The sequence below is a fragment of the Mandrillus leucophaeus genome, unplaced genomic scaffold (genome assembly GCF_000951045.1).
Source record: "Mandrillus leucophaeus isolate KB7577 unplaced genomic scaffold, Mleu.le_1.0 Scaffold20, whole genome shotgun sequence".
NCBI lineage: Eukaryota > Metazoa > Chordata > Mammalia > Primates > Cercopithecidae > Mandrillus > Mandrillus leucophaeus.
In genome coordinates, this window is record NW_012102032.1 from 7,003,266 (window position 1) to 7,029,574 (window position 26,309).

The 26,309-nt window shown below is 43.0% G+C and overlaps 1 protein-coding gene across 1 annotated transcript in view; it reads right to left on the reverse strand.

Annotated features, from left to right (window-relative positions):
• Positions 1-365: 365 nt before the first annotated feature.
• The window catches only part of HLF (hepatic leukemia factor), a 58,985-nt gene continuing 33,041 nt past the window's right edge, over positions 366-26,309 (reverse strand). The window contains exons 3-4 of the mRNA XM_011979249.1: positions 9,740-9,960; positions 366-4,783 (exon numbers count right to left, since the gene is read on the reverse strand). Of these exons, the coding sequence (XP_011834639.1) occupies positions 4,568-4,783; positions 9,740-9,960 (437 nt within the window). The 3' untranslated portion in view covers positions 366-4,567. The remainder of the gene's footprint in view (positions 4,784-9,739; positions 9,961-26,309) is intronic.

The following is a 26,309-nucleotide window of genomic DNA, read 5'->3' on the forward strand; positions in this document are numbered from 1 at the left end:
CACTCTGTGGACTGGCTTTTGGGAACCACCCCTCTAAATGATGCTTATTCCAGGGATCAGAATTCATCTCAGCCACTTTTACCTCTGTAACATTAGGTAAGCTACTTAACTCCCCTTTCAATTTTGTCTTCTGTAAATGGGGATAATAATTGTCCCTACCTCATAGAGCTAATATGGAATAAAATAGTCCATCTAAGTGTTTAGCACAGTGACTGGCACATAACTACCCAATAAATGTTAATTTATTACTAATTATATAGTATTATCATTTTATTATCTAGGTAATAATCTATAAATGGTCTCTTTGCTACTGAGGTGAGAACAGAATACCATTGCTAGCCAACTGTTAATAAAAATACATGAAAGAAAGGAAAAAATTCAAAGTTTATTCAACATTAAGAATAACAGACAGATAAAGGTTTGGACTTAACAGCATAAATACCACCAATATCATGGTGTACAATTAAACTAACCTCATGTCAACTTGTACCTGTTTAACAGATGCAATCTTTGTGGTGTTGCCAAAAGGATAATGGATTATCGTTATGTTTGGTAAGGTGCTTAAAATTAAAGACTTTATGTCGACTTATTCACACACACACACACACACACACACACACGCACACACGCACACTTACACTTGGCCTCCTGCAAAATGTATTGACTTTAGTTGCTATATCCGATTCGGATAAGGCTTTGCTCATTTTTTAAATGACATTAATAATTGCAGAAAAAACCTGGAGGAGACCTTGGCCTTGCCAGTGGGAGTACCTAGAAGCAGAAGGTGATCGCCACCTGGACGGCAGAACACTTAGTCTCAGACATCTGCAGGGTGCCGAGACCCCAGTGCTAAATCCAGATCTCCAACTGCCATCACACACAGGCAAGCAGGCCCGGTCCCCTGCCTTGGGATCGCTCTAATTAACTGTGATAAAGATTAAGTTTTCCTTAAAGGAAGATTAGGGTAAAATGAGATAAACTACTAGAAAAACCAAAGTATAGCTTTGCATTTCACAGAATGTCTATTGTTTTACCCTGGGACAGTGGGGAAGGTGCCACTGATAATTCTTCTTGCTTCTTCTGAAAACAGACCCTAGACCTTCGAATGTACATTTGGAATTACCGTGAGTTCCCCACCAAACCAGTGGGTTAGAAGGAACCTCTGGGTTATCTAGTACAGGTTCCCACCCACCCCACTGTGGAATCCCATCTGTATTCTCCTCAAACAAAGGGTCCTTCTGCTTCGAGGGATGGGTCCATGGAGGCCTGTAGCATTTGAAGACAAAAGGCCTATCACAGTCTTGCCAATAATGTGATAGTTGAGTGGTTCCAAGTGGCCACTTTCTGAGGAGAAAGAAGTAATGATTTACAGCCCTCCCCTCCACTAACTACCTCCTTAAGGCAGCACCAGCAGAAAGATAGGCTGGTCAATGTTTGCCTCTCTTTGCCAAGTCTAGTCAAAAGAAACAACAATGTGACCTCATCATGAGGTCCTAAGCTGCTCCTTCCAAATCATCTCTAGATGATGTCAGTGTGATATGATTTGGATTCACTGTTAATGGCCAAATAATTAATCTCTGAAAGATGCTTAGGATGGAAAGGCGAAAAATGACAAAGGGACTCTCATAATAGCTGCAGTGTGCAGACATGTGTCTGACCCTGGTTGACCCAAATCACTCAGAGTCAAGCCATGAGCCCCCCGCTCCATGGAGCAGATCCACCTTGTTTGCTAGTTAACTGCCCTGGATGGAGAGGCAGCCAGTCCAGAGGGAGTGTTCGTGTGTGTGTATCGTGACAATGACTTACATATAAGGCACCTGTACAGACTCCAAACTGTTTAAATGTTTAAGACGAGGTAGGTTTCTGAAACCTCTCCTGGCACACAAGAGAATACATTTGATTAGAATCTTTTTATTTTTTTCTGCAGAAAACATTTCAGATGCTCATTTGAGATAAACATCTAATTCCAAGAAAGACCAGTGCTCGAATATAGTTTTTTCAGCTACCATTTGATATGGCCATAAATTTGGATGGTTCATGTTGCAATCCTTCCACAATTCTCCACTTACAGACATCATGTTTCTTTGTTTTTAATGACTATTGCCATCTAACAATTCTACAATTCGCCTCTTTGCCTGTAAAAAGGCCAACTCTACGTCCACTTGTGTCTCATGTTGATGTCTTTTATTTAGCTCTGCTTAAGATTGCAAAGGTTTTTGATTTTATTATTCACCTGAACAATGTATTGCAACTCCAACTGTACTGCAATTCTGATACACCCCCACCTCTTGCTGTTATCTACAGCTTGTGGCAAAATGAACACCTAGTGGAAATATCCTACTGGTTGGGTTTCCCAAGTCTACGACACTATGAGAGAAGCATTGCTGATGGACTGACAGGAAGACCACCAGATCATTAAAGAATTAGATATTCTGAAGGCAGGAAACTAGAAAATCCCATTGATGAAAGGATATTTTAATCTAGCATAAAATGTTTCTTTGTCGTAACAGCAGAATTTCTTGACATTTTACAACTTAATGAAACAAAAGAACAATCGTCTTTAAAGTCAAACATCTATCAAATTATAAACCAAACACATAGCACCGATATCGACCTCATAAAACGTGCGGGCCCGCAGGGTAGAACAGAACTGTCTGGGGCACTGGTAGCAACGTGCCATTCCAGGAACTCAGAATTTCGAAGTGAACATTTTTGTGGCAGATGCTTTTCCTAAAAAACACTGTATCATCCAATAAATATTTGACTAAAATCCATTTTGTGCTTTTGGGTGACGTTAACTGACTTCTTTCGGAGGCCTAATAAGAAACAAGAAAGCTCCTTGTGTATTTTAGAGCAGGATTCGTCATCACAAGCCTCGATACTGTCATACAATTTTAATGTAAATCAGAAAACGTGCTGATGTGTCAGTGATAGGGCTTAAAATATTAAAGACTTCAAAAACCCCCAAGCGCTTCTTCTCTGTACAACATTGGTGAATATATATCTTTGCTATATAATTTTAAAACATGGAATAGTTTTCCTCTCCTCTTTTCTATATATAATATATGTCTTCCAAAATACATTGTCAGTATTTATATCTGAAAAATACTGTACAAAAAAGAACTTCCTATAATTACTCTGTATAAACATTAAACGATTTAATAATCTCTCCTTTTGGTCTATAGTAAACATTTAAATTGATTGGATTAACCACAGTTTGTGACAACACCATCCCCTTCTGAGATACACCAGTGTCTTTTACATTCATTTTTCAGAAGTCCACTTTATAAGAGCACATACGTTCAAAAGCAAACAGAGAATAAGAAACAGAAGCTTCAGAATCATTAATTTATGAGGCATTCAAAAAGGACACCACTGGGAAAAAGGGCCTTAGAAAACATCAACTTATTAACTTAATCAACTGATTTTCTTTTTAAAAACAGCAAAGTATAATTCACAAAAATATATATATTACCAAAAAATGGGAAAACTGAATCTTAAGTAACTGTTTTGAATATCAAGAGGGATATGGAAAATGTTAACTAGAAAATCGGGGGGCGAGGCAGCGTGTCAGGGAAGGGAAACAACAAAACCGAACACATCAATGTCAAAGGCTAATCCAAGACGCAGTTTTTGGCTCGTGTACTGATAAATTAACCCCTCATCCTTAGACCTCCCATTTCCCTCTGCTTCCTTGTCCTAGGGAATAGTCTGGCCATGCTCAAATGCATTACTTTACTTTTTGTGTTTTAAAAGACAGTGAAATTCTTAGGTAGGGAAAATATCCTACGTCCACTAGTAATACTCAGGCAGCATGCTCTAGCGTACAATAGGATTATTGCTTTAGGTACAGACAGTGCAAAAACACACTCTGTGTTCTATTAATAGTACTCTTACTTATCTGGGGTTGGTAGAATGAAAAGGAAACTTAGTAGATAGCGGGAAGTAAATATGGGATCTAATAAATCTAAACAGCACTTTAATTTGAAGACGATTATCACCAAAACTGAAAGTCAGAGAAAAGCAACTTGTGAAGGACTAGAGCTGCGGTGTAGTGCTAAGTTATTGTGTGCACCTCATTAGCATGGTAACTTATGGACTAAACAGAAACAAGAGCTTGTACTCTTAAAAAAACTGAGATCCACTATTTTACCAGGGCCCTTTTTAGTGAATCCAAGCAGAGAGTCCTGGAAGAGTAGGTAAGCTCGAACATGAAGCAACGCTGAACAGGCAGGAGTGAAGGAGGGAGGGGATGGGAGACCCGCGAGAGGGCTCCTCAGTCTAGTAAAAACATGGCACCTTTCTTTGTTGGAACTAAAAGACGATGAGAGGGCTATCTTAAAATGGCAAGAGCAAAGGAACACGCACACGCACATACCGCTGACCACACGCATAAGCACAAGCACATATACACGCACACACACACAGATGCACACCAAAATGGGAGCCAGTTGTGTTTATGCCTCTGGTAAAGTGCTGATGTCAGAAAGGTTGGTTTGGGTGTGGTGCTATCAGACAGGAAACAAACCGTCCATCTATTCCAAAGCCAGCCTGCAAAAATGCCATCCTACAGGGGCCCGTGCCTGGCCTCATACTTGGCAAGTATGTTCTTGCATTTGCCCAGCTCCTTCCTCAAGTCAGCCACCTCCTGGCGGAGGGCCGAGTTCTCCTTCTCCAGGAACGAGGCCCGGATGGCGATCTGGTTCTCCTTCAGCCTCCGGGCGTCGCGGGAGCGCTTGGCTGCCATGTTGTTCTTTCTGCGCCTTGCCCAGTACTTGTCATCCTGCTCATTAGTTACAGAAGGGAAAAAAAAACAAGATATTAGATTTCAGCAAAGTCCAGTGCCAGCCAGGGCACGGGCAGGCTCCAGGACTGTGCAGAGGCGCCAACCCGGGTTTCTTAGCTTGTGTCTCCTTCCTTGACAGTTTCTGCATGTCTGAGAGCGTGGCCCACGAGCCACACTTCCTTCCTGGAGCAAGGACCCACTAATCTGTCCCAACAGGCTCCTACTCTTTGCCCAGCAGAGGTGTGCTCAATGAAGCAGAGATCAGAGGCTGAATGGAAAGCAGGTGGCTCACCTCACCCTTAAATGACCTTCCAACTTTCTTTACTCTCCCTGCTTGACATTTTATTTTAAGAACCCTTTTCCTCCATGGGCACTCATATGCTTTTTTGGGTATGAGTTGGCGCAAAAATTTTAGAAGGCAATTTGGCAATATCTATCAACTATTTAAACGCGTATACTATTGATTTAGCAACTCCACCTCCAGGATTTTGTCCTGTAGCAATCTTCATACATGTGCATATACACACAAGCATACACTGTTCACTGCAGCATTATGTGCAGTAGAAAAAATGAGGAAAAACTACGCCTAGGAGATGTAATAACCATGTTATGATAGAGTCATACAAAGGAATACTTGGCAGCTGTTACAAACAATGACCCACCTGCACCAGAAGGATGTTCATGATATGCCACTGTGTGACTATGTGGGTGGAAACAATGACAGTTTACACACAAATATGTATGGTCTCATCCCAGTCTGATTAAAAATCATACAACATATCCATAGAAAGAGGCACAGAACGATTTATACTAATCTATAAAAGCAGGGCCTCTAGAAGGGGGATTGGCAGAAGCAAAGGAAAGAGGTAAGACTTTCTACCTTTTACATTATTCTGAAGCATTACAGTATCATATAATGGATACATACACTTTGGTAATTAAAAATAGAAATGAAAAAAAAGCCTTCAACCTGCCACTAATCAATGTACTCATATTGGCGGCCAGAATTTACGTAATTTACTCTAATTTCCTGTTTAACTGTTCTCCGGGCCCTAATTAGCCTGAGTAATATTTTACTGTGGTCAGTGTAAAAATAATCCCTCCTTCCCCCCCCTCCACCCCCGCTGCTGCCTCCCTGACAGAAAGGAAAACTTCTTAAGAAGACTCAGAAACAGGGATCTTCTCTTAGATCGTCCCAATTCATTGATGGTGCCACCTGGTGAATTTTACAACTCCCCTTTTTCAACAATTTGCAACAGCAAATCCCTCAGTCCTAGCAATTCTACTACCTGCAGTTACATGACACCCAGAATAAGTGGACCAGGCCAGTGCTTGCCCCCTCAGAATTCCAAGGGGCTGCTGGCACTGGGGGAGGTCACATGGGTTGGAGCCAAGGCTGCAAGGAAAGTCTAAGGTCAGCGGTCCACCCCTAAAACTGCCCATTACCCTCAACAGGCATTTGCCCTGCACAAATACAGAAAATGTGGGATAGGAACTGTGTAGATACCTCCTATCTGCCATCCACAAACCAGTACTATCATCTTAAATAAAGCACCCCCAGCTTTTTATACACTTCATAACTATATGTAACAGGGTAAAAAAACCACAATTTTCATAATAGATGATACCAGAATTCTTCTAGGTAGAGGGAGGCGGCTGCTCTTTGAAGAATACCTGGGTAAGCAAGCTAGGGCAGGTGTGCAACGGCTGTTGGCCATATTTGTTGTCTGTGCTTCTGAAAGCCAGCAGGGGAGCTGGAGGCAGGGGAAGAGGCTGGGAGGGGCCAGGAGAGTCCATGACATCATGGTGGTGAGGGGGCCCAAAGGCATATTAACAACAGTGGTGAAGCCTCCAGTTCTGACGGAAGTTATTTGTGTTTTGATGGAAGCCTGGGTTCTACTCCCTTCACAGTATCAGTAAATCTATACCCAACAATGTGCCCGGGAGTGTGGTTTCCAAGAACATTCAAAAGAGGACTTGATTTAGGATGTATCAGAGTCTGCACACAGGGGAACAGCAGCCCAGGAAGCGAAGGAGTACATAAGAACGAGCCCCTGGAACACTGTAGAAACTGCATGTATGTGATGGGGGAGGAATGAGGAGGTCACACCATAGGCCACAGGCTTGGTGTGGTCTAAGACAATTCTGACCAGGTCTTAAAGCCCAGGGAGTCACCAGCTGACTTCAGGGTAACAACCAACTTCTCTCTAACTTATTAGTGCTCTTCTCACTTCTAAAGTGCTTTCGTTTCCCAGCCTCACCTGTCCACACATGCAGATGAGCCAGCCAAGGTGTGGAATGCAAAACAAACCTTTCAGGTGGGAGGGAGGGGAGCTGGGAACCGGGTCAAGAAGAGGATACAGAAGGCAGGAATGACAAAAGGAGTGTCCTGGACTAGAAAAACCAGCTCGCCTCCCTTTGTTATCGCAGAATGGTTGTGGGCAGGGGGAAGAGGGATTTTGAGCAGGGCTGATAAACTAAACTTGGCACTCCATCCCCTGCCGCCTTTCCCTCTATCTCCCAGGTGCTGATGCCATCTGGCTACTCAGTTACCTCCATGCAACAAGGGACCCACTTAGCCCTGCCGCAGCCAACAGGTCAACACTCCCTGTTTCTCACCAGTCTAGAAGTTCCATGAAAGCAGGAACAGTATCAGTATTGGCTCACCTCAGTATTCCCAGCCCTTGATATCGGGTTAGAGGGTTGGCACACACTAGCATTTGGAAAATATTCATCGAGTGAATGAATGGACCCTTAAAAGCATCAAGAAATCCAGGTGATTAAATGGATTTTCAGCTAGGTACCCCAGCATGTCAACCTCAATTCTCCCTTCATTCTCCAGGGCATGCCTGCTAACCCTAAGGACTGGCTCAAGAGAGGAAGTTCAGGCAGCTGCAGGGTAGATCATTTTTGGTGGGGGCCGTTTCATTAAATTGGTTTCCTTGCCCAATGCTGGGGGCCAGAAACACCTTCTTCCCCACCTACCCTTAGCTCAGACCTTTCTGCCAGAAGGAGAAACATGTTACAGCTCTGCTTCCTGCTTTATATTAGCTCATCGTCTTTAGCTTGAGACTTCATCCACAACTAAAAAATATCCAAGGACACCGGGCAGGACAATGTGCCAGCCCATTCCCCCGCTGCTATGTGAAAAGGTCAGGCCTGACCATGACAGCAGCAATATGTGTAATTCCAGCACAGACAGTTTTTGCCTGGCCTCTTTGTTGCCAAGGTTACCTGGGTTATTAACTAATCTTGCTCTTTGGTGAATGTGGAGACCTTGTGAAGGTCTAGCTGGAAGTTCTATCTATCACTCATAGCAGCATCCTTTCAAACTACCCTCCATTCAAGAGGAAATCCGTGTTGAACAGGATCCCTGGCTTTAGTTTAAGATATGAGGCTTTAAAATACACAAAAAATTGGATCACTAAGAAGACAAGACTAGGAAAGGCATCTCATTGAAATAAGGTACCTAACTGCCCAAGACCTGAGCCCATTGTGCCCCTTTCTTACTCCATCTCGGTCTAACCATCAATGTCCTGACTACTTTAGATTTTCTGGTGTTTTTACCATGTGATTTCCTTTTTTGATTCTCAGGGTGACAGCCACTGATTTGTCACCCACGAGCCCCTGTTATAGCCCTTGTCAGGGCCAACATGCTGCTGTGATCTTTTGTGAAGCTACATAACCTGGGAGCCAGGCTAAGCCTTCCTTTAACAGGTAGTGATCTGCTGACCTCAGCTTTCCATTTTCTGTATTTTCTCAACTGCAAGGTGATAACTTTAGACAAATGAATCTCTAAGGTCCCCTTCAGCCCTGACGTTTTCCTATTCTGCATCAATTAAGGTAATCTCAGGAACGTGGATGACAGCAGTGATTTAAATTGGCCAGGTACTTCTGCTTCCAGCATTTTTTCTAGATATGTAAAGCAGGAACAACTGGTCTAAGCCAGTTCAGATGATGTCTCAAATTCCTATTTCCCAGCCTAGGAGTGTCTCTACACAGGAACCCTAGTTAGGTTTGAGAGATGGGGGGCAGACAGTAAAAAAGGGCTAATTATGTCTGGTTCCAAGGCCTTGACTATGTAATACTCATATCTCTAGTACCTATATGATTGGAAAGAAGCATGAAAGTTCTAAGCAATGGTTAATAAGAAATGGTTCTTTTTTGGCATTAGCAGACATGGCATAATTTTGGAAAGAATTTTCATCCTAAGGTATCATTAAGTGTGTCTGGTTAATTTTCTTTTAAGCTGTATTTGACTTCCAAGGTAAATCTATTTCCCTTTACAAATAATGTGTCCCTTCAACACTTCAGAGAAAACCTACTCAGAATTAACCTAGCAGTGAGATGTTCAAGTGATCATTACTTAAGATACAAAGTGAACAGTACATATAAATGGTGTCAGGGAATTACCAGTTTCCTTCACAAAATCCGACCCTGGTCATCCAAGGTTGGCAATATGGAGGAAGGACCTGTCTCTGGCTGTTATTCCCCGCAGCCTACAGGGAAATGGCAGCACCAAATTATCACAAATTCCCTAAAAGGAAGGTAACCCTTCGAGGGCGATGAGGTTCAGATGCCCTTCTCAAATGATTTCCTTTCTCTTTCCAACCTTGAAAGATTTGGGGTTTGATTGTATTAGACTTTTATGGGTTTGCATGCAGACAAGAGCATATTTGCTTCCTTTGTGGGCTTAAAATCACTCCATTGTGGACTTTAAATCCATTTTACCACTTCTCCTTGTTTCTGTTCAGCATCAAGACATAAAAGTGTATTTCAAAAAATACCCAGACAGGAAACAACTTGCCTAGAAGTCACATGCCAAGAAACAGGAAAAGAAATCAGAAATCCTTCATGCACTAGCTTCTGGGATCTTCCTGGGGTCACCCTTTTAATTTGTCTGCAGATACCACTCTCCATTTGCCCAAAGACTGATTACCAGTTCCAATTTACCTTCAGGTCATCAGGGATGAAGACTTTGCGAGCTTTCTTGATCATGGGCTGCGGCTTCAGTTCTTCCTCAGAGAACTTGCGTTTGCGAGGGTCAAACATTTCCTGGCCAGGGATGCTGGAGAGGGCAAGATCTGCTGGGTCTGGTTCATAACCCACTGGGACCTGGATGGTGTCAGGATCAATGGGACTCGGTGTATTGCGGTTTGCTGGCAACAGCTGACCTGGAACAACACAGGAGTTTTAATTCATGAACACCCTGGAGAGTCCCAGTAGGCAGCTACTTAATGATGGTCTGAGATGAGTGGTAAGAGTCTTCAGCTCACTTATATATGGTCCTAACATGATTTATCTTACTCATCCTCACTGCATTTCTGAGAACACAGCAGGTTGAGTATGACTTGACTCACGTCACATCAGGCAAAACAGAAACCCACATACACATGTTCAAAAACTAGAGAGGGAGAAGCCCAATTTAAAGATACACGTTCATTCTTTCCTATCACACATTTGCCAGGCACTCTGCAAGATGCAATGAACAGAACTATGGATTTTTCACCTTAAGGGTGTTTTCCAGGTGAGTTAGGGAGACAGATCAATAACTAGTCAGTTAGCGGAGAGTGTAGATGTTGGGATGGAAGTAAATCTCATGTGCTTCCACAGTGTGAGGAAATGGTACGTAACACAAAGGAGGTTAGGCAGCATTTCCTAGAGATGACACTTGGTACAGCTGCATCTTGAGACAAAGAGTAATTAGTCAAAAAAAAAAAAAAAAAAAAAAAGGGTTTTCTAGGCTCCAAGACAAGACAGAGGTTTGCATTTTTGCAGAACCACATAAAGTCTTGGGTAGCTGTCACATTGAATCAGAAGAAACCATGGAGTAGGGAGAGGTGCGAGCATAAGAGACGTGGCCAAGAAGGTGGGCAGTGGGGATATAATTTTTAAAAATCCAAATGTCACTGAGGGATGCTGAGCAATGAAGTGACAAACAGCTGATGTTTGGAAGGAAGACTCAGGCAGCATGATGAACGGATTGCATGGGGCACGGCTGCGGATTGATCAGATACAAGGCTGTTGTGATAAACAGTGCACACACTGACAGTAGCAATGGAGATAGTGAGAAGGGGATTAGTTCAAGAAATATTTAACAAATTAGAAAGAACATAATAGAGACAATCTAACTTCCACTTGAGGATCCTATAGGCAAGACCACTGAAATGCACGAACATCCACAGAACAATGGATTTCTTGTGTTTCTCAATGTGTCTTACTGGTGAACGTGAACTTCATACCAGACCCAAATGTGTATGCTGGGAGCTCTGAATTTTAACTTCTAGTTTTCATCTGAATTTTACAATCGCTCCTCTCGCACCCCATGAATAAATGAGAGAATGTAGTTCAGCTGTGTTTGGCGCATCTCCTCCTCTTCCTCACTGCCAATGGTAGGTCAATGTGTGAAGTATTCTTTAGGTTTCATTAAAACCTACCCCAGGTTGAAGCATGAAGCCACTGGCTTGCATTCTAGCAAAACTGTAAAACTGTGCTCATCTGCCTTCTGGAAAGGCCTGGTGGGGAGTTTGCAAAATGAATGCTCTGGGTGACCTTCTAGGTCCCCACTCTGCTTTGCGCTCTCTTTGTATCCTGCTTGCCAAAGAGGAAGAGATGGGCCCTGAGGCACTGGCAGAGGATGGAGATTTCTCATTAGCCAATCTGTCGCTCAGCTCCAGCTTCTAGAGACTGCTGAGTTCTGTACTGGATGGTGTCAAGCTAGATTTGATCTTGTGCCTCTTGAGATTACCTCAGAAAATGAACCACATGTGATTCAAATGGGGATTGTATTTTCCCTTTAGAAACTCTTTGAACTTAATAACAAAGCTACCCAGTGCCATCACTGCAACGTCCCCACCTCCCCATACTTACACAGGCATATGCACCCATCTCCTATCATCATGAAACACCTCTTAATACTTCCCAAATCTAATTGCTCCAAGATCCTCCTTAGTACTCCAATATTGTTTATTGTGCTGTATCAAAATGTTCTCCTTTATTGCTTTATAAATGTTCTTAAGCTGTACACACACACACACACACACACACACACACACACACACACACCCCTCCTCTACCATACCACATGGTCTTTTACATTTTATTCATGTATCCCCACCTGACTCCTCACCATGACGCATACTTCAGAGTTCAGCTTCTACAAAGAGTACTCCTCATTTAATGGTGGCCTCTGAGATGCTGGACTCTGACATTCATTCGTGGACATTCTAACAATAACACTTCCCATTCAGGTAGAACCTTTCTTGGCATTCTTTCTCTCTAGGATTTTCCTCCAATGGAAGTAGGTCAGCCCTACCTGCAGAGCGGAGGAAACCTAACTGGACCACAGACAAGGTACATGGCTTCCTCAGTATCAAACAGCAAATGGCAAAGGACCTGAGAAACAAAACCAGGTCCCGTTTCTCCCCAGAGATACCTTAGTGCCATCTTATTTATTTATATTTTCTGCTGAATTAACTCAGCTAAACTCATCTTTTCCTTTCATTTCAAAATGTCAATAGCATCACGAGTAAGGGGTATTTTTTTCTATCTCCTGTGGGATTTTCAAAATTTTAGTATAAGAATTGTCAATATAAGAATGCATGATTAATTTTTTAAATGATCAAAGATGTTTACTGCAAAATGTCAACAAATACAGAAAAGCGTCAAGAAAGTGAAAGTCCTGGTTCTTGCTACTCTCCTCCTCCCCCAAGTCCCACTCACTGTCTTCCCAGAGGTGATCACTCTTAACATCTTGATGTGAACCTCTTATATGTTGGTTTTTACACATAAGTGATTTAACCCAAATGGTATTATACTACCCATATATCTTAAATTACTTTTTAAATCTATCAATATACCAAATGCAATTTCCAACGTTAGTACAAATAAAACTACTTTTTAAAGGGTCAAGAGTATCCCATAGTTTGGATATATAACAATGTATAATTCCTCAACTGATGGATTTTTAGGTATATATTTTTGTAGAAGTGATTTCTAGAAGTGAGACTGCTCACACGAAAGGCATGTACATTTTTTATTTTTAAACGTACTGCCAGGATGGCTATTAAAAAGTCAAAAAATAACAGATGTTGGTGAGGTTGCAGAGAAAAGGGAACATTCTTATACTGTTGGTGGGAATATAAATTAGTTCAGCCCCTGTGGAAAGCAGTTTGGAGAGTTCTCAAGGAACTAAAAATAGAATTACCACTTGGCCCAGCAATCCCATTACTGGGTTTACACCCAAAGGAACATAAATCCTTCAACCAAAAAGACACCTGCATTCGCATGTTCATCGCAGCACTATTCACAATAGCAAAGACATGGAATCAACCTAGGTGCCACCTACAGTGGGTTGGATAAAGAAAATGTGATACATCTACACCATGGAATACTATGTATCCATTAAAAAGAATCAAATCATGTCCCCTGCAGCAACACAGATGCAGCTGGAGGCGGTCATCCTATATGAATTAACACAGAAAACCAAATACTGCATGTTTTCACTTGTAAGTAGGAGCCAAACACAGACATAATGCTGGGAACAATAGACACTGAGGGTTCCAAAAAGGTGGAGGGAGTGGGGCAAGGTTGGAAAATGATCTATTAGGTACTATGTTCACTATCTGCATGGAGGGTTCAATCAAAGCCCAAATCTCAGCATCACATAGTATATTCATGTAACAAACCTGCACACGTACCCACTGAATCTAAAATTAAAAAAAAAATACATTTTAAAAACCTACTGCCAAACTGTCCTCCAAAAAGTGTCATATTTACACTTGCACCACCATTTGTAAGAATGCACATGTCCCACAATTTGACTTTTTAAATGTTGCCAATCTGATATGCACAACTATTACTATTGTTTTGTTTTGTTTTGTTTTGTTGAGACAGAGTCTTGCTCTGTCACCCAGGCTGGAGTGTAGTGGCGCAACCTTGGCTCACTGCAACCTCTGCCTCCTCGGTTCAAACGACTCTCCTGCCTCAGCCTCCTGAGTAGCTGGGTCTACAGGCGCCCAGCACCACACCCAAGTAATTTTTTGGATTTTAAGTAGAGACAAAAATTGTTTTGTATTTTTTAGTAGAGGCTATTTTTAGGAGAGGGTTTCACCATGTTGGCCAGGCTGGTCTTACTATTGTTTTAATTTCCATTTCCCTGGTTACTGGCAACACTGAACATCTCGCATGTTTATTGGTTATTTGTTCTTTTTAGAAAATTTTCTAAGGTATTTTTATACATATACTCTTCTAGGTGAGTTTCAGATACATTGGTTAAGTTATATTTGAAGTTACCATTTTAAATATAACAATATTTGGCATTTCATAGGTTAATTTGAGGACAACTATCTTCAAAATATTGAATACACCCACAGTATGCTCTCCATTTTTATTTTTTGTGGGCTTTCGTAAAAACATGTATCAGTTCAGTTATAGTTTTCTTTATTTTAGCCTCTCACATTTCAGTTTATTCCTTAAATGTCTTATAAGAGTTGTTACTAGCGTAAATTACCCTATTATATTTCCTAAGTGGCTACTGCTGCTATATAGTAAGCTACTAGTTTTAAAAGCTATTGGTTTATATCCAGCCACTTTACTTTCTTATCAGTTCTAATAGTTCTAACAGTTCTAACTTCTCTTAGTTTTTAGGTGAACAATCTCATCTTCTGCCTCTATAGACAGAGGTGGCATCCTTTCTATGTTTATAATTCCTACTTTCTTTTAAATAATTTTCAATTTCACTGCATTAGCCGGGTTCTACAAGACAATGAGAAGAGAGACTGAGACGAATGATCACTGCTTGTCCCAGACTTTAAAGGAATATATGCTTTTAATTCTTCAGGTCCTTCAATATAAAGGCTTGTTCTAGTATCTTAGTAGATACAACCTGACAAGGTAAGGCAGTTCCAACTCTTTCAACCTTTGTTAATAATTTTTAAAATCAGAAATAATGTATTAAGTTCCCTTAAATGCCTTTTGGTTTTTATTTATTGAGATAATCATGCCATTTTTCTCCTGTATTTGTAACGTCTGAGCTTGGTATTTCCAAAGCTTTTTTTAAAAGATCCATAGTGGACAAGATCAACCCCATTACGTAGCCTCTGCAGTTACAGGAACATTTTTTTTTTTTTCTTTTTCTTTCTAAAAGCATCTTGCTGAAACTCACTTCCAGAAGAACCAAGGAGGGTTTCTAGAGGAAAGGGTGGAACAAAGGGCTTAAAGAAATCTGGAAAGAGAATAGAAGTGACCTTCAAACCCAAAGTTGGCCTCTACTTTTGTCACAGACTGGGCATGGCTAAACCTCCAAATAGTATAACTGGAAATAGGATATTTCATATTCTTACATATTTTAGCAAGAATTTAGCAGCTTGTGTTTAATTAGCTGATTAGCAAGCAGTCGTCAGTGAAGGGAACAGCAGCACTCTATGTCCTTATCTCTTCTCTAGTCAATGGTTTATTTTTTAAATTTATGACTGCATCAAAGTCACAAATCATAGTGTTTGTGTTACTTATTATTTAATCCTCAAGGCTAATTGCAACACCTGCAATCGTTCTGATGTGCTCCTCATTCAGGCAGTTAAGTAAATAAAGCAGGAGATTTGCAGCAGTAACATCAAAACACAATAGTCTAATGTTGATCACTGATGAGCATTAGCCAGCTGATAACATTATCCTCCATCAATTAAGGCTGAGGAAAGAGAAGACAATTTTTATTATGGCCAAAGTGTTTCCTTTAGAGCAGATGGGTGAAACTCCTAGTGATTCAAAATTTGGTGCCAAATCTTTCCCTCCTGCTCACCTCTGCCCTCCTCCTCATCACCAGTTTAGGGTCTGTTCACTTGTCGAATTCCTGGATCCCATGTGGTCATAACCTGAAATAGCATCTTTTACCCTCTTGCCATCCCCTGATGATGATACCATCATCAGGGATTACAGCTGACTTTGCTACAAACCACGCCTGCCTCTGAAAATCCTTTTAGATACGGGGAGCCAATTGACTTAGGAGACGATAGCAACACTGTAAGGCCAACGAAGAGTGCTCACAATATATACAGAGATTAAATTAAAACCTCACAAATACAGCCTAAGGATACAGGCTTTCTGGACTCTGAGGCCACAGTAGCTGGTCTCCATTCCCACAGCAAGAATCTGTTATTTGTCCAACAAGTCCTCTCTGCAAAAGCACTCATGTCCTAATGGCCAAAGGCTCATTCCCAACCCATTCATGTCCTATTCCATGTGACTTGCACTTCCAGGCAGAGCCTATTTCCCTACCCCTCACATCTGGGCTGGTCTCCAACTTGCACTGGCCAACAGAATGTGGCAGAAATGACAGTGTTAGTTCTGACGCTGGGCCTGAAGAGGCTTTGCATGTTTCTGCCTCTTTTCTGTAGCACTTCTGTCATCACCATAAACATGCCCAGTCTAGCCTGCTGGAAAATGAAAGAACGGGCCAGCCTAGATCAACTTAAATCACCTGAACTCTAGATATGTGAGTCCAGCCAAGATCAGCAGAGCCACCTGACCAACCCACAGCAATTACAGATGAGTGAACAACAAGCCTTTGTTTGTGTACGGTGAGCTTTTGTGATTGTCTGGTAAACATTCTCATGGAAATGGAGACTCACCGACAAGCTGAGTTATTGTGTAGGCAGAGAGTGTTTACAACCACATTAACATTATAGCAGGATTTAAATTTGTACAGGACAGTGGTTAGACCTGAGTCAGACCTGGGTTTGAATGCTGATTCTGTCACCTGTATGTTATAAACTTGAGCCTTTGTAAATAAATGACCCCCCAAAATGCCCCTCTAAATCCTAATAAGGTCTGTATTGGGGAAAGGGACTACTGTTGACTTTTTCCCCCTCTTTTTTTAACCTACCTGAGTTTCAATTTCCTCAAAGGAGATTACTATGCCTGATTCTCAGGGGTATGTGAAAAATGAATTAGATAACATACACAAACAAAGTGCTTAGCACAATCTGTAGTACCTGGAAAGTGTGCAATAAATGGTCTGCATATAAACACATATACAAAACACAGATAATAGATCACAGATACTTGAAAGTAAATCAAATAAACAGACTACTTCCCTTGTCTAAGCCAGCACTGTCTGTCCCTTGAACTACTGCAACTTTTAACCATTCTCCCTTTTCTATCTCCCATGTCCCTACAGTGGTACACAGCACCAGAAAATAACTCTAAACATGCAGACCCATGCAGGTCACATCCCCGTATCAAACCCTCCCAAGGCTTCCCATTGCCACATATGATCAGATCCACGGCTCTACCTCACTCATACACTTGGCCACACCGGCCTTCCTTCTGCTCCTTGTGTACCCTGAATGTGATTCCACCCAGGCCTTTGTATTTAGTTTCCTCTCTACCTAAAACATTCTTCCTCTGCTCTCTGCCTGCCTAGTCCTCTTGCATCATTTAGACATTATAGCACAAATGCCAATTCCTCGAACCCTCTGACTTTCCTCTACCCCTGCTCAATATCCATTAAACCACTCTATTTGATTTTTTTTTTTTTTACAATATTTATCTCCGTCTCAAACGATCTTTTCTATTTGTTTGATGTTGCTGATCTCTTCCCTCCACCCCCATGGAACAGAGTGACCTGGCCTTACCTGCTGCTGCCCCAGATTCTAGATGGAACCTGCATGGAGGGGACAGCACAAGCTACTGAGCAACTGGACATAACGCCCCCCTCAGATACTAACAGGGACTTTTGGAAGGAACACGGGCTAATTTTAATTCTTATTTTCAATATTTTGCAAATTGTCTATAATGAGTACCTTTACTTTCAAAATCAGAAATTAAAAATGTTATTTTTTCACTTTGCGCATGTATGTTCCAGGAGTCTGTGTTAAATGCTACTGAGAGAAGGCTGGGCATGGTGGCTCATACTTGTAATGTCAGCACTTTGGGAGGCCAAGGAAGGCAGATTGCTTGAGGCCAGGAGTTCGAGACCACCCTGGGTAACATGGTGAATCCCTGTCTCTACTAAATAATAATAATAATAATAACAACAACAAATAATTAGCTGGGCATGGTGACACACACTTGTGATCCCAGGTACTTGGGAGGCTGAGGCAGGAGAATCACCTGAACCTGTGAGGCGGAGGCTACACTGAGCCGAGATTGCGCCACTGCACTCCATCCTGGGTGACAGAACCAGACTCCGTCTCAAGAAAAAAAAAAAAAACCACTGAGAGGAGATCATTCAACCCCCTAGAAAGGAAGAAGAAACCCCAAAGGGAGGGAGGAAATGTGATGAGGGAAAAAAAAAAAAAACAGAGGAGGTAGAGGAGGTAAAAGCATGTTGCTCTGCTGCAGGCTGTTTTACCAAATCGAGGAATATATTATAGTTGATAAACCAACCTAGCTGAGACCTAGAGGGTTCCCATCCAAAAGGCCACAGCAGCAGATGCCCTTCAATGCATCTACGACCTGAGGGCAGAAGTGTACTAGGAAAGGAAGAGAAAGAAAGAGAAATTAAGAAACCAAGGAAGAAATACAAGAATGACTCAAAGAAGAAATAAAGAAAGAATAAAGAAAGGTAATATGGAAGGTAAGAAAGGCATCAAAAGGGAGGGGGAGAAATAAAGAAGAAGAACAAAGAGAGTGTCCTGGATCCCAGTAGCTGGGAAACTGTCATGGCTCTGACGTTTTTTAAATGTCCTGCACATTATACAGTTGATGTACTAATTTTAAGGTAAAAACAAATCATGCATACACACACACATACGCATACAAAACAAATCATGCATACACATACACATACGCATACACACACACACACACAAAACTTCCTTTTTGCCTCATTCAGACAGCAAGTGCTCAGTAAGTTTTCAGTCCATGATTATAGAACAAATATACTGAAAGGCCCACTGTAAAGATCCTTTGATCTTAGTGGCTCTTATCCAGCAATTCTCTCCACACAGTAACAGGCTGTCAACAGAAATATGGGTAAAGCATGATGCTAAAAAGCCAGTTCAATCCATTATGCGTAAACATTAGGAAGAGAGTCTGTCTGTTACCATTTACTGAGCAGGCGAACACGACGACGTCCTGCAGGCTGGTAGACAGGCTTCCCTGGCCTACTGAATAATCAATATCAGTAATTGTTTTTAAAACAGGGTCCTGCTCTGTCTCCCAGGCTGCAGTGTAGTGGCGTGATCATAGTTCACTGCAACCTTGAACTCTTGGGCTCAAACAATGCTCCCACCTTGGCCTCCCAAAGTGCTGGGATTACAAACATGAGCCACCTCTCTGGTAATATCAGTAATACAGATAGTAAGGTTCTTCACAGGTATTATTTCTTTTAGTCCTCACAATAGCTATATGAAGGTAGAATGGTTCAGATACTCATTTTCCAGATGTGGAAATAAAGGAATAGAAAACAGAAAGTTTAAGACAAGTTCAGATATGCTAAATAATTTGCCCTTGCAAATGGAAAAACAGAGACTCACTTCCCCATCCTTCTCACTCTAAAACCCATGTTCTTTTTCATGCAAATGCCCCAGGAATGCAGCCAGGAAGCGTAACCATGCCCCAAGGAGAGCCAGGCACCTGGCCTTCCAGAATGAGAGTCCTGCATCAGGACCTGGGCTGGAGCCTGGTGCAGAACACCCCACAGAACCGTCAGCCTCTGCAAGGAGGGCACTGTGTCCCACATTTTAAGGAGGAAAAAGTGGAGAGGCAGAGGGGGTGAAACCACCTGCTTAAAGTCACACAGCTAGAAAGCCAGGGGGAGGCCGGGTAGAGTACAGACTCCAGTGGGCTCAAACCATAGCCATGCTCTTTCTGCTCCTCTTCACTTCCTCCTCATGGGGGCAGAAGAGAAAAAAAGGGGAGACTCTGCAGTTTCCCTCCTCTCTAGCCCAACAGGTTCCTGGACAAGAGTTGGCAAACCCCAAAGAGGTAGGTATGGCTGTCTCTCATGGACAAGAGCCCAAGGAAGCTCCAGGCAGCCAGGCATCCTGCTTCCTTTCCCTCCCTTCTTCTTTTACCTCCCTCTCTCTCGTCCACTCCCTCCATCCTCCTGAATGGCGAGCTGTGCCAAGGGCAAGATTGCATTTGACAAAGCAACTGCCGTCCCACAGGCCAGGGCTCCTGTCAATGCCACATCTCATGCACTGTATTTGTAAAGAGCTTCTGGATAGGCCAGAGAGCATGGCTCACTAGGAGAAGGGTAAGGATTCCCAGCAGACAGGGTGTCTGATGTATTCCGTCACATGAAGAAGAAGTTGGCTTCAAAGGTCACTTCTTGGGGGAGGTTTGTATTATATCTATGCCCTTAAACTATTAGTATGCAAATTAACGTTTGGTTTGGGCAAAGACAGACAGTTTGAACCCTGTTTCAATGCTCCCACTCTGGCCTGAGCCCCTTCCCTTGGGCCTGTCCTGCACGAGGTAGCTCAGTTCATCAGAAGTTGTAGATAAACAAGATTCATCATGACTCTGACACTACATAGTTGTGTAAGGCCTGGGGCCAGTTACTCTGCCTCCGGGTCTGGTTCACTCATCTATCAAGTGGGAGAAATGATGCCCACCTCAGGGCGCTGGACGGGATGAACAGTATGTGGGAAGGCCCCTTGGTAGGTGGAGAGTCCACACTTCCCTCCTGTCACACTTCCCAGCTCCCATTTCCCTCTCACTGCAGCCCAAGCAAAGCCTGTGAGATGTCACCCAGTGTGATCCTGTGCCCAGGACACCACATTGCCCTGCGATCATGCATCAGTACTCAAAGTGGCCCTGACTAGACTCGTCAGTTTCTAACTTGGCAGGAGCTTAGGCTGGATTAACAAGGCCTCTCATTCCAGTGGTGTTTATCATCACGCTTCCTTGCTTATGATGTCAGCAAAACCTGCCTCCTTGAACCAACTGAGAGGTGAGACCAGTGGAACTCATAACCACAGCCTGTTAGAAGTCAGTTAAGTTGGCGTACAACAGACATGACAACTAGTGGTCAAGGCATGTGGCCCACGAGCCTTCTCGCCATTGCCCCCCGTGATGGTATGACACAGCAACTTCCACCTCCTCTTCCCTGGGCCGGGAGCCTCTCCCCAGACATGTGGGGTCACCATGTGGCGTCACCATGTGGCAGAAGGTGAGGCAGGAATGGCTCTGTGCCTTCTATCTTGGCCTCCTCCTACCTGATAGCTGTGCCAGCACCTTAGGGCAAGGAAATATCATAGGGTGACCAGAAATGAACCCATGGTACCAGAGACAAACATCCGCATGAGGTATATTTCAGGTCTGGGCCCACTGAAGTGGGTAGGGATGGTCACGAATGGGAAACGAGAGACAACAACCTCCCCCTTCCCACATTCATATTGAAACCATGCCCCAAAGACTTAAACCAGTGACTCAAGAATTAAATAGAAATTCTTGAGCTTACCGAATGGCAGAGAAGAAGAAGAAGAAAAAAAAAGAAGCTTGTGGAAACACTAAAACTCCCTCTACTTGAAAGATGGTAAAGCTGGCTAAAATTGGTTGGGACCAATATGGCCAACTGGAGTCTGTGCAGAACGAGCTTACTGATGTCACAGCCAGAATTTCCACCACACGTTTCACATTCACCCCGCTTGCTGAATTTGCACAAACTATCCATGAGGATGCAGAGAGAGATAACTGTGCATGCCCAAGGACTTTCCAGACCTCACCCTTCCTGCCACCAATCACCTGCTAATCCCAAAATCCATCCCCTAAGCCTCTTCTACTACAAATGCTGCCTGAAAGCCAGCAAGCACAGGGAGACAGATTTGAGTTGGATCCTGTCTCCTTATTGGTCGATATGAAATAAAAGCTTTTCTTTTCTTAAAAACCCAGTGCCATAGTACTGGCTTCTAGTGCCCTGGACAATGAGCCCTATCACCTGGTAACAATGCCATGCTTCTCACTCCATCCCAAAGTTACGGAACTATGGTGGGAGAAGGGTAGCTTTCTAATTTCCTCTGTACTTGTAGGGAATGGATGGTAGGTTAAGACCTGGAAAACGGGAGGTTAGGTCAGCTGGTCAGCTGCTGGCTAGCTCAAAATCTGCAGTGTTTTGTGCAACAGTTATCCCTTCTTGAGAGAGTAGCAGTCAGTCCCTCCTCCTAGGGCTGCCATGGTGATGGTCGTGTGATGACCATTTCAAGCCACACTGCAACTCTACACACTAGAGGACAGGCAACAAGAGATAGCTGGAGGAGCCCCCAGTCCAATGCTCACCTCAGCCCCTTCTCATATCCCTGCTATGGTGTGCAGAGTGGCGATGCTGGTCAAGGCCACCAGCTTTCCTCAGAGGAGTCTGAGGGGAGGGGACTTCGACTTTTGTCAATATTCTGCATCTGGTAGAACTAGCCCAATGACGTGCTGCCTACCTATAGCCTCATTCTGCCCTCCTAACAACTCTGTGAAGTAGGTAGGGCCAAATGGACCCATTTTAACTATGTAGAAATTGAGCCACTAAGCAATTTATCTCAGTCCCCCTAGGATGGGCTACCCAGGGGGCAGAGAAACAAGTTCTCCCATACCTGGAGTCTATTTTCAGAAACAGACTTTCCACTTTAAATGACAATATGCACCACTTGAATCAGCGCCACCTAGGTCCCTGGAGTCTCTTTAATTGTCTCACTTGGTGAAAATGTGCAGGCCTAGTTATTTGAAACCTGCAGTTTCCAAAGAGCTGCCATGGCTAGTTACTAAACTGACTATTCTCCTTTGGGCTACATTAAATTTTTTGTTTTGATTTAGAAGAGAGAGTGAAGCAGGAGATGAAATCAGCGACAATATTCGCTGATGTTCACTGAGAAACCATGTGAACTGCAAACAAATGACCCATATGCTTCCCAGGTGACACCCTCCCCTCCCCTCCAACCCCCTAAAACCAAGCTAAACAAAACAAAGGAAGAAAAACAAGGTTGTTCTAAAGTCTGCATTTCTGGATGAACATGAATAGGATTCAGGTGTGTCTGTGGTTCTGCAACTTCTCAAAGAGATCCACAGATTCTTCCCCACATGAGTCTGTAAGTTAAGCACTCAAAAGTAAACATGCCTTTCCAAAGCCTTCTTGCCTTGGCTCCTACCCAGTGTTCTCTGTAATCTCTTCTACTAAAGTTCACAGAGTCCTACACTGATCTGTGGACTGCTGGTCGTTGCCTCCAATCCCTCTGTTATTTCTAAATCAACATGTTTAAGCCAAACTCATCCACCAATCTCCTATAGACCATCAGCCTCTCCTGCAGGTCACCTCATGCCTGTGAACTATTTCCCCTGTTCTTCCAGGCTTTAAACTTTAACCACCCATTTCCCAGACAGGTTGGGAAAATGAGCCAAGGATTGGAATCCAAAGACCCCATCAATTATGGCAACCTTGAGATTAGTCCTCAGTTTGCCCACCTGTTAAATAATAGGATGAGACGTTTGGGATGATAGCAAAGGCTCCTTCCAGATCTAGCAGTAAATTATTCTTGGAGTGCAGTGGAAGCTTTCCTTTGTGTTTCAGATCCCTGTCACAAGACAGGTGCAGTCATGAGAGACTTGGACAACTGCAAAATCTTCCTAACTGGTCTTTGCCACCTGCAATCCCACCTGCCAACACAGCCACTAGACTACTCTTCCTAGAGTATCTCCACCATGATCAAAGGAAGCCAATGGCTTCCCGTTGACTCCTACTCTGAAATCTTTGTCTGTTGGGGAGAGACCTCCACAGCCAGGCATATTGTTCCTATCATGCTCTCTGCTCAAGCCACTGGTCTGCTTTGTTTCTAGACACTCTTGCTTCATATCTTCTCCACTTCTACTTGTCCTAACATCCATATCAAGGTCTAATTCAAGCCCTCTGACTCCTGACTATACCAGTGTTGGTGACAGTTCCTCCTAACTTCTTTCACAATGTCTATACTGAGAATTTCTTTTATCAGATCAAGTGACTCTATAATTTTTAATCAACGAGATTGAAAATCTTTCCAGGCAAATGACATGCCACTGCCTTACACAAAAAATGATAAACTATGTCTTTGTTGATTAAGACACTCATTTGCTGAAAACACTTTCACTGAGCACCTACTATGGGCCAGGCTTTGAGAATATATAAATAAAACCCAAACTTTAAAAGCATGCAGTCTGGAGGTGCAGACAGGTAAGTAAAAAGGTTATTAGATTGCACAATAATATGTGCTATAAAAGGGCTTTGCCCAGGGAGTCACAGGTTGGAGTTCAAAGGTTGATCAGAAATCCCTATCTTTGGAGGGAGTGCAGAGACAACAGGAAGTGTCCTTCAGAGGGAGTTGCCATCCTGGCCAAGTCTTGAAATTGGCCAGACAAGTAAATGGGATAAAGGGTAACCAAGGCAGAAGGAACAAAATATGTGAAGGCACGAAGATATGAGAGAATTCACGGGCCAGTCGGGAAACTGAGAGTAGCTGGTGTAACTGGAGCTCGGGGGGTAAGAAGAGTGGTAAAGGCTGAGACAGACAGAGAAGGGTCTTAGATGTTCAGGTTCTGTCTTCAAGGGAACGGGGAACTATCGATGCAATTAGAGCAAAGGACTCCCTTGTCTGGATGACTCGTTCCAGAAAGATTGTTGTGGCAACCTGGCAGAGCTTGGATTACAGGGGAACCCAGAATGGTGACAGCTCCCCTACATCAACAGCCGAGAACTAGGTGGATTCAAGAGTTATTAATGAGATGGGAGCAACATGAATTGTGGCCAACTGAACATGGGGAAAGAGGAGGAGAGAGCAACATTCACTTTTAGGTTTCTGGCCTGGACACCTGGAAAGGAGGTGTTGACATTCACTGAAATAGGGAATATTGTGGAGGGAGCACATTTAAGGGAAAATAAAATGTCTCATTGCGGATCCATTGAGTTTCAGGTGCCCAGATGAAGAAGCCTAGAGCACATGGATCTCAGTTTCATATACCAATGTAGGCTATAGAAAGGCAATGTAAATTGGAGATGCAGATGTTATAATCTTGATATCTCCCCAGACAAGAATACAGAGCAAGAAAACCAAAGAAAAAGTCCTGGGGAACACTGACAGTTTAGGTACAGCTGGAAGAGGAGGACTCTGTAAAAGGTACTTAGGAAAAGTCACACAGGTAGGAGGTAAACCAATTCCTGAACAGGCTAGTGAAATGGGACTGACCAGAGATGTTTCCCTAGTTACACTGTTGATCCCTCAAGAGCAATCACTGTGCCTCCTAATCAAGTGGCTGCATTATTATATTGGTTAAACAAATGAGGAAGGCCAAGCACTCACACCTGTAGTCCCAGCACTTTGGGAGGCTGAGGAGGGATGATAATCTGAAGCTTGGACTTCAAGACCAGCCTGGGCAATGTAGCAAGATCTTATCTCTAAAACATATTTTTCAAAAATTAGCTGGGCCTGGTGGCGGCATGTGCCTGTAGTCCTAGCTACTTGGGAAACTGAGGCAGGAGGATCGCTTGAGCCCAGGAGTTCGAGGCTGCAGTGAGCTAGATGGTGCCACCACACTCCAGCCTAGGCAACAGGACAAGACCCTGTCTCTTAACAAAGAAGAAGAAGAAAACAAAGCAAATGAGGAACAATATGACTAGGAGTTCAAAACCAGCCTGGGCAACACAGCAAAATCTCATCTCTAAAAAATATTTTTCAAAAAATTAGCAAGCCATGGTGGCACATGCTTGTAGTCCTGGCTACTTGGGAGGCTGAGGTGGGAAGATCGCTGGAGACCAGGAGTTCAAGGCTGCAGTGCGCTAGACGTGTGGCAGGCATGCTGAGGTGATGACATGCATCTTGGATGTTAGGTGTCTGCCTTCTATTCTCCTTGGGAACATTTTGTTAGAAGTGTTTGTAAGAGCACCTTGGTATGTTAAGAACCACAGCTAACATAGGTGCTTCCTTTTGCTGTCTATTGCATCTAGTGTCTGAAGTTCCCGCATCAACTTTCATTATTTTTAGATTTCATGTCTGGAGAATGTATGTTTTGGGGGGCATGGGTTATGGAAGTAGGAAGGATAGCAGGCGAAATAGCCTCAACAGTCTATGATTGGCACCACAGGCTGTCTTCCTATTAGTTAATGATCATTCTGAGAGGTTACTAAGTGTTGCTAAGCAATAAGAGTTGCCTGAAAGTGTATGCTAAAGAATATGGATTATTGGGCACAAATCAGCTAATTCCACAGAGTCATCTGGTACCTAAATGAAATGGACTTTATGCCTCTGGCATCTCATTTGGGGTACAGTGAGCAATCACCTAATACCGTCAGCCTTTGCAGTTCTTGCTGGGCACTTCAGCATCTGCTTCATGTAAGTATTCACTGCACAAGTCCTGTTATTGACCAACTGATATATACCTTTGTGATGAGGTATTCTGGGAAGAACTAGATTAGAAGGAGGTGACAGTTTGATCTTCAGTCACGCAGGGAGAGGGAAAGAAAAGACCACAGAGCAGCCTATATAGTTTACAGCTATCTATAATCTGAATTAACATTCATTGAGCATGCATCTGATTTTTACATTCAGATGCAAGCCAAGACTTGGAA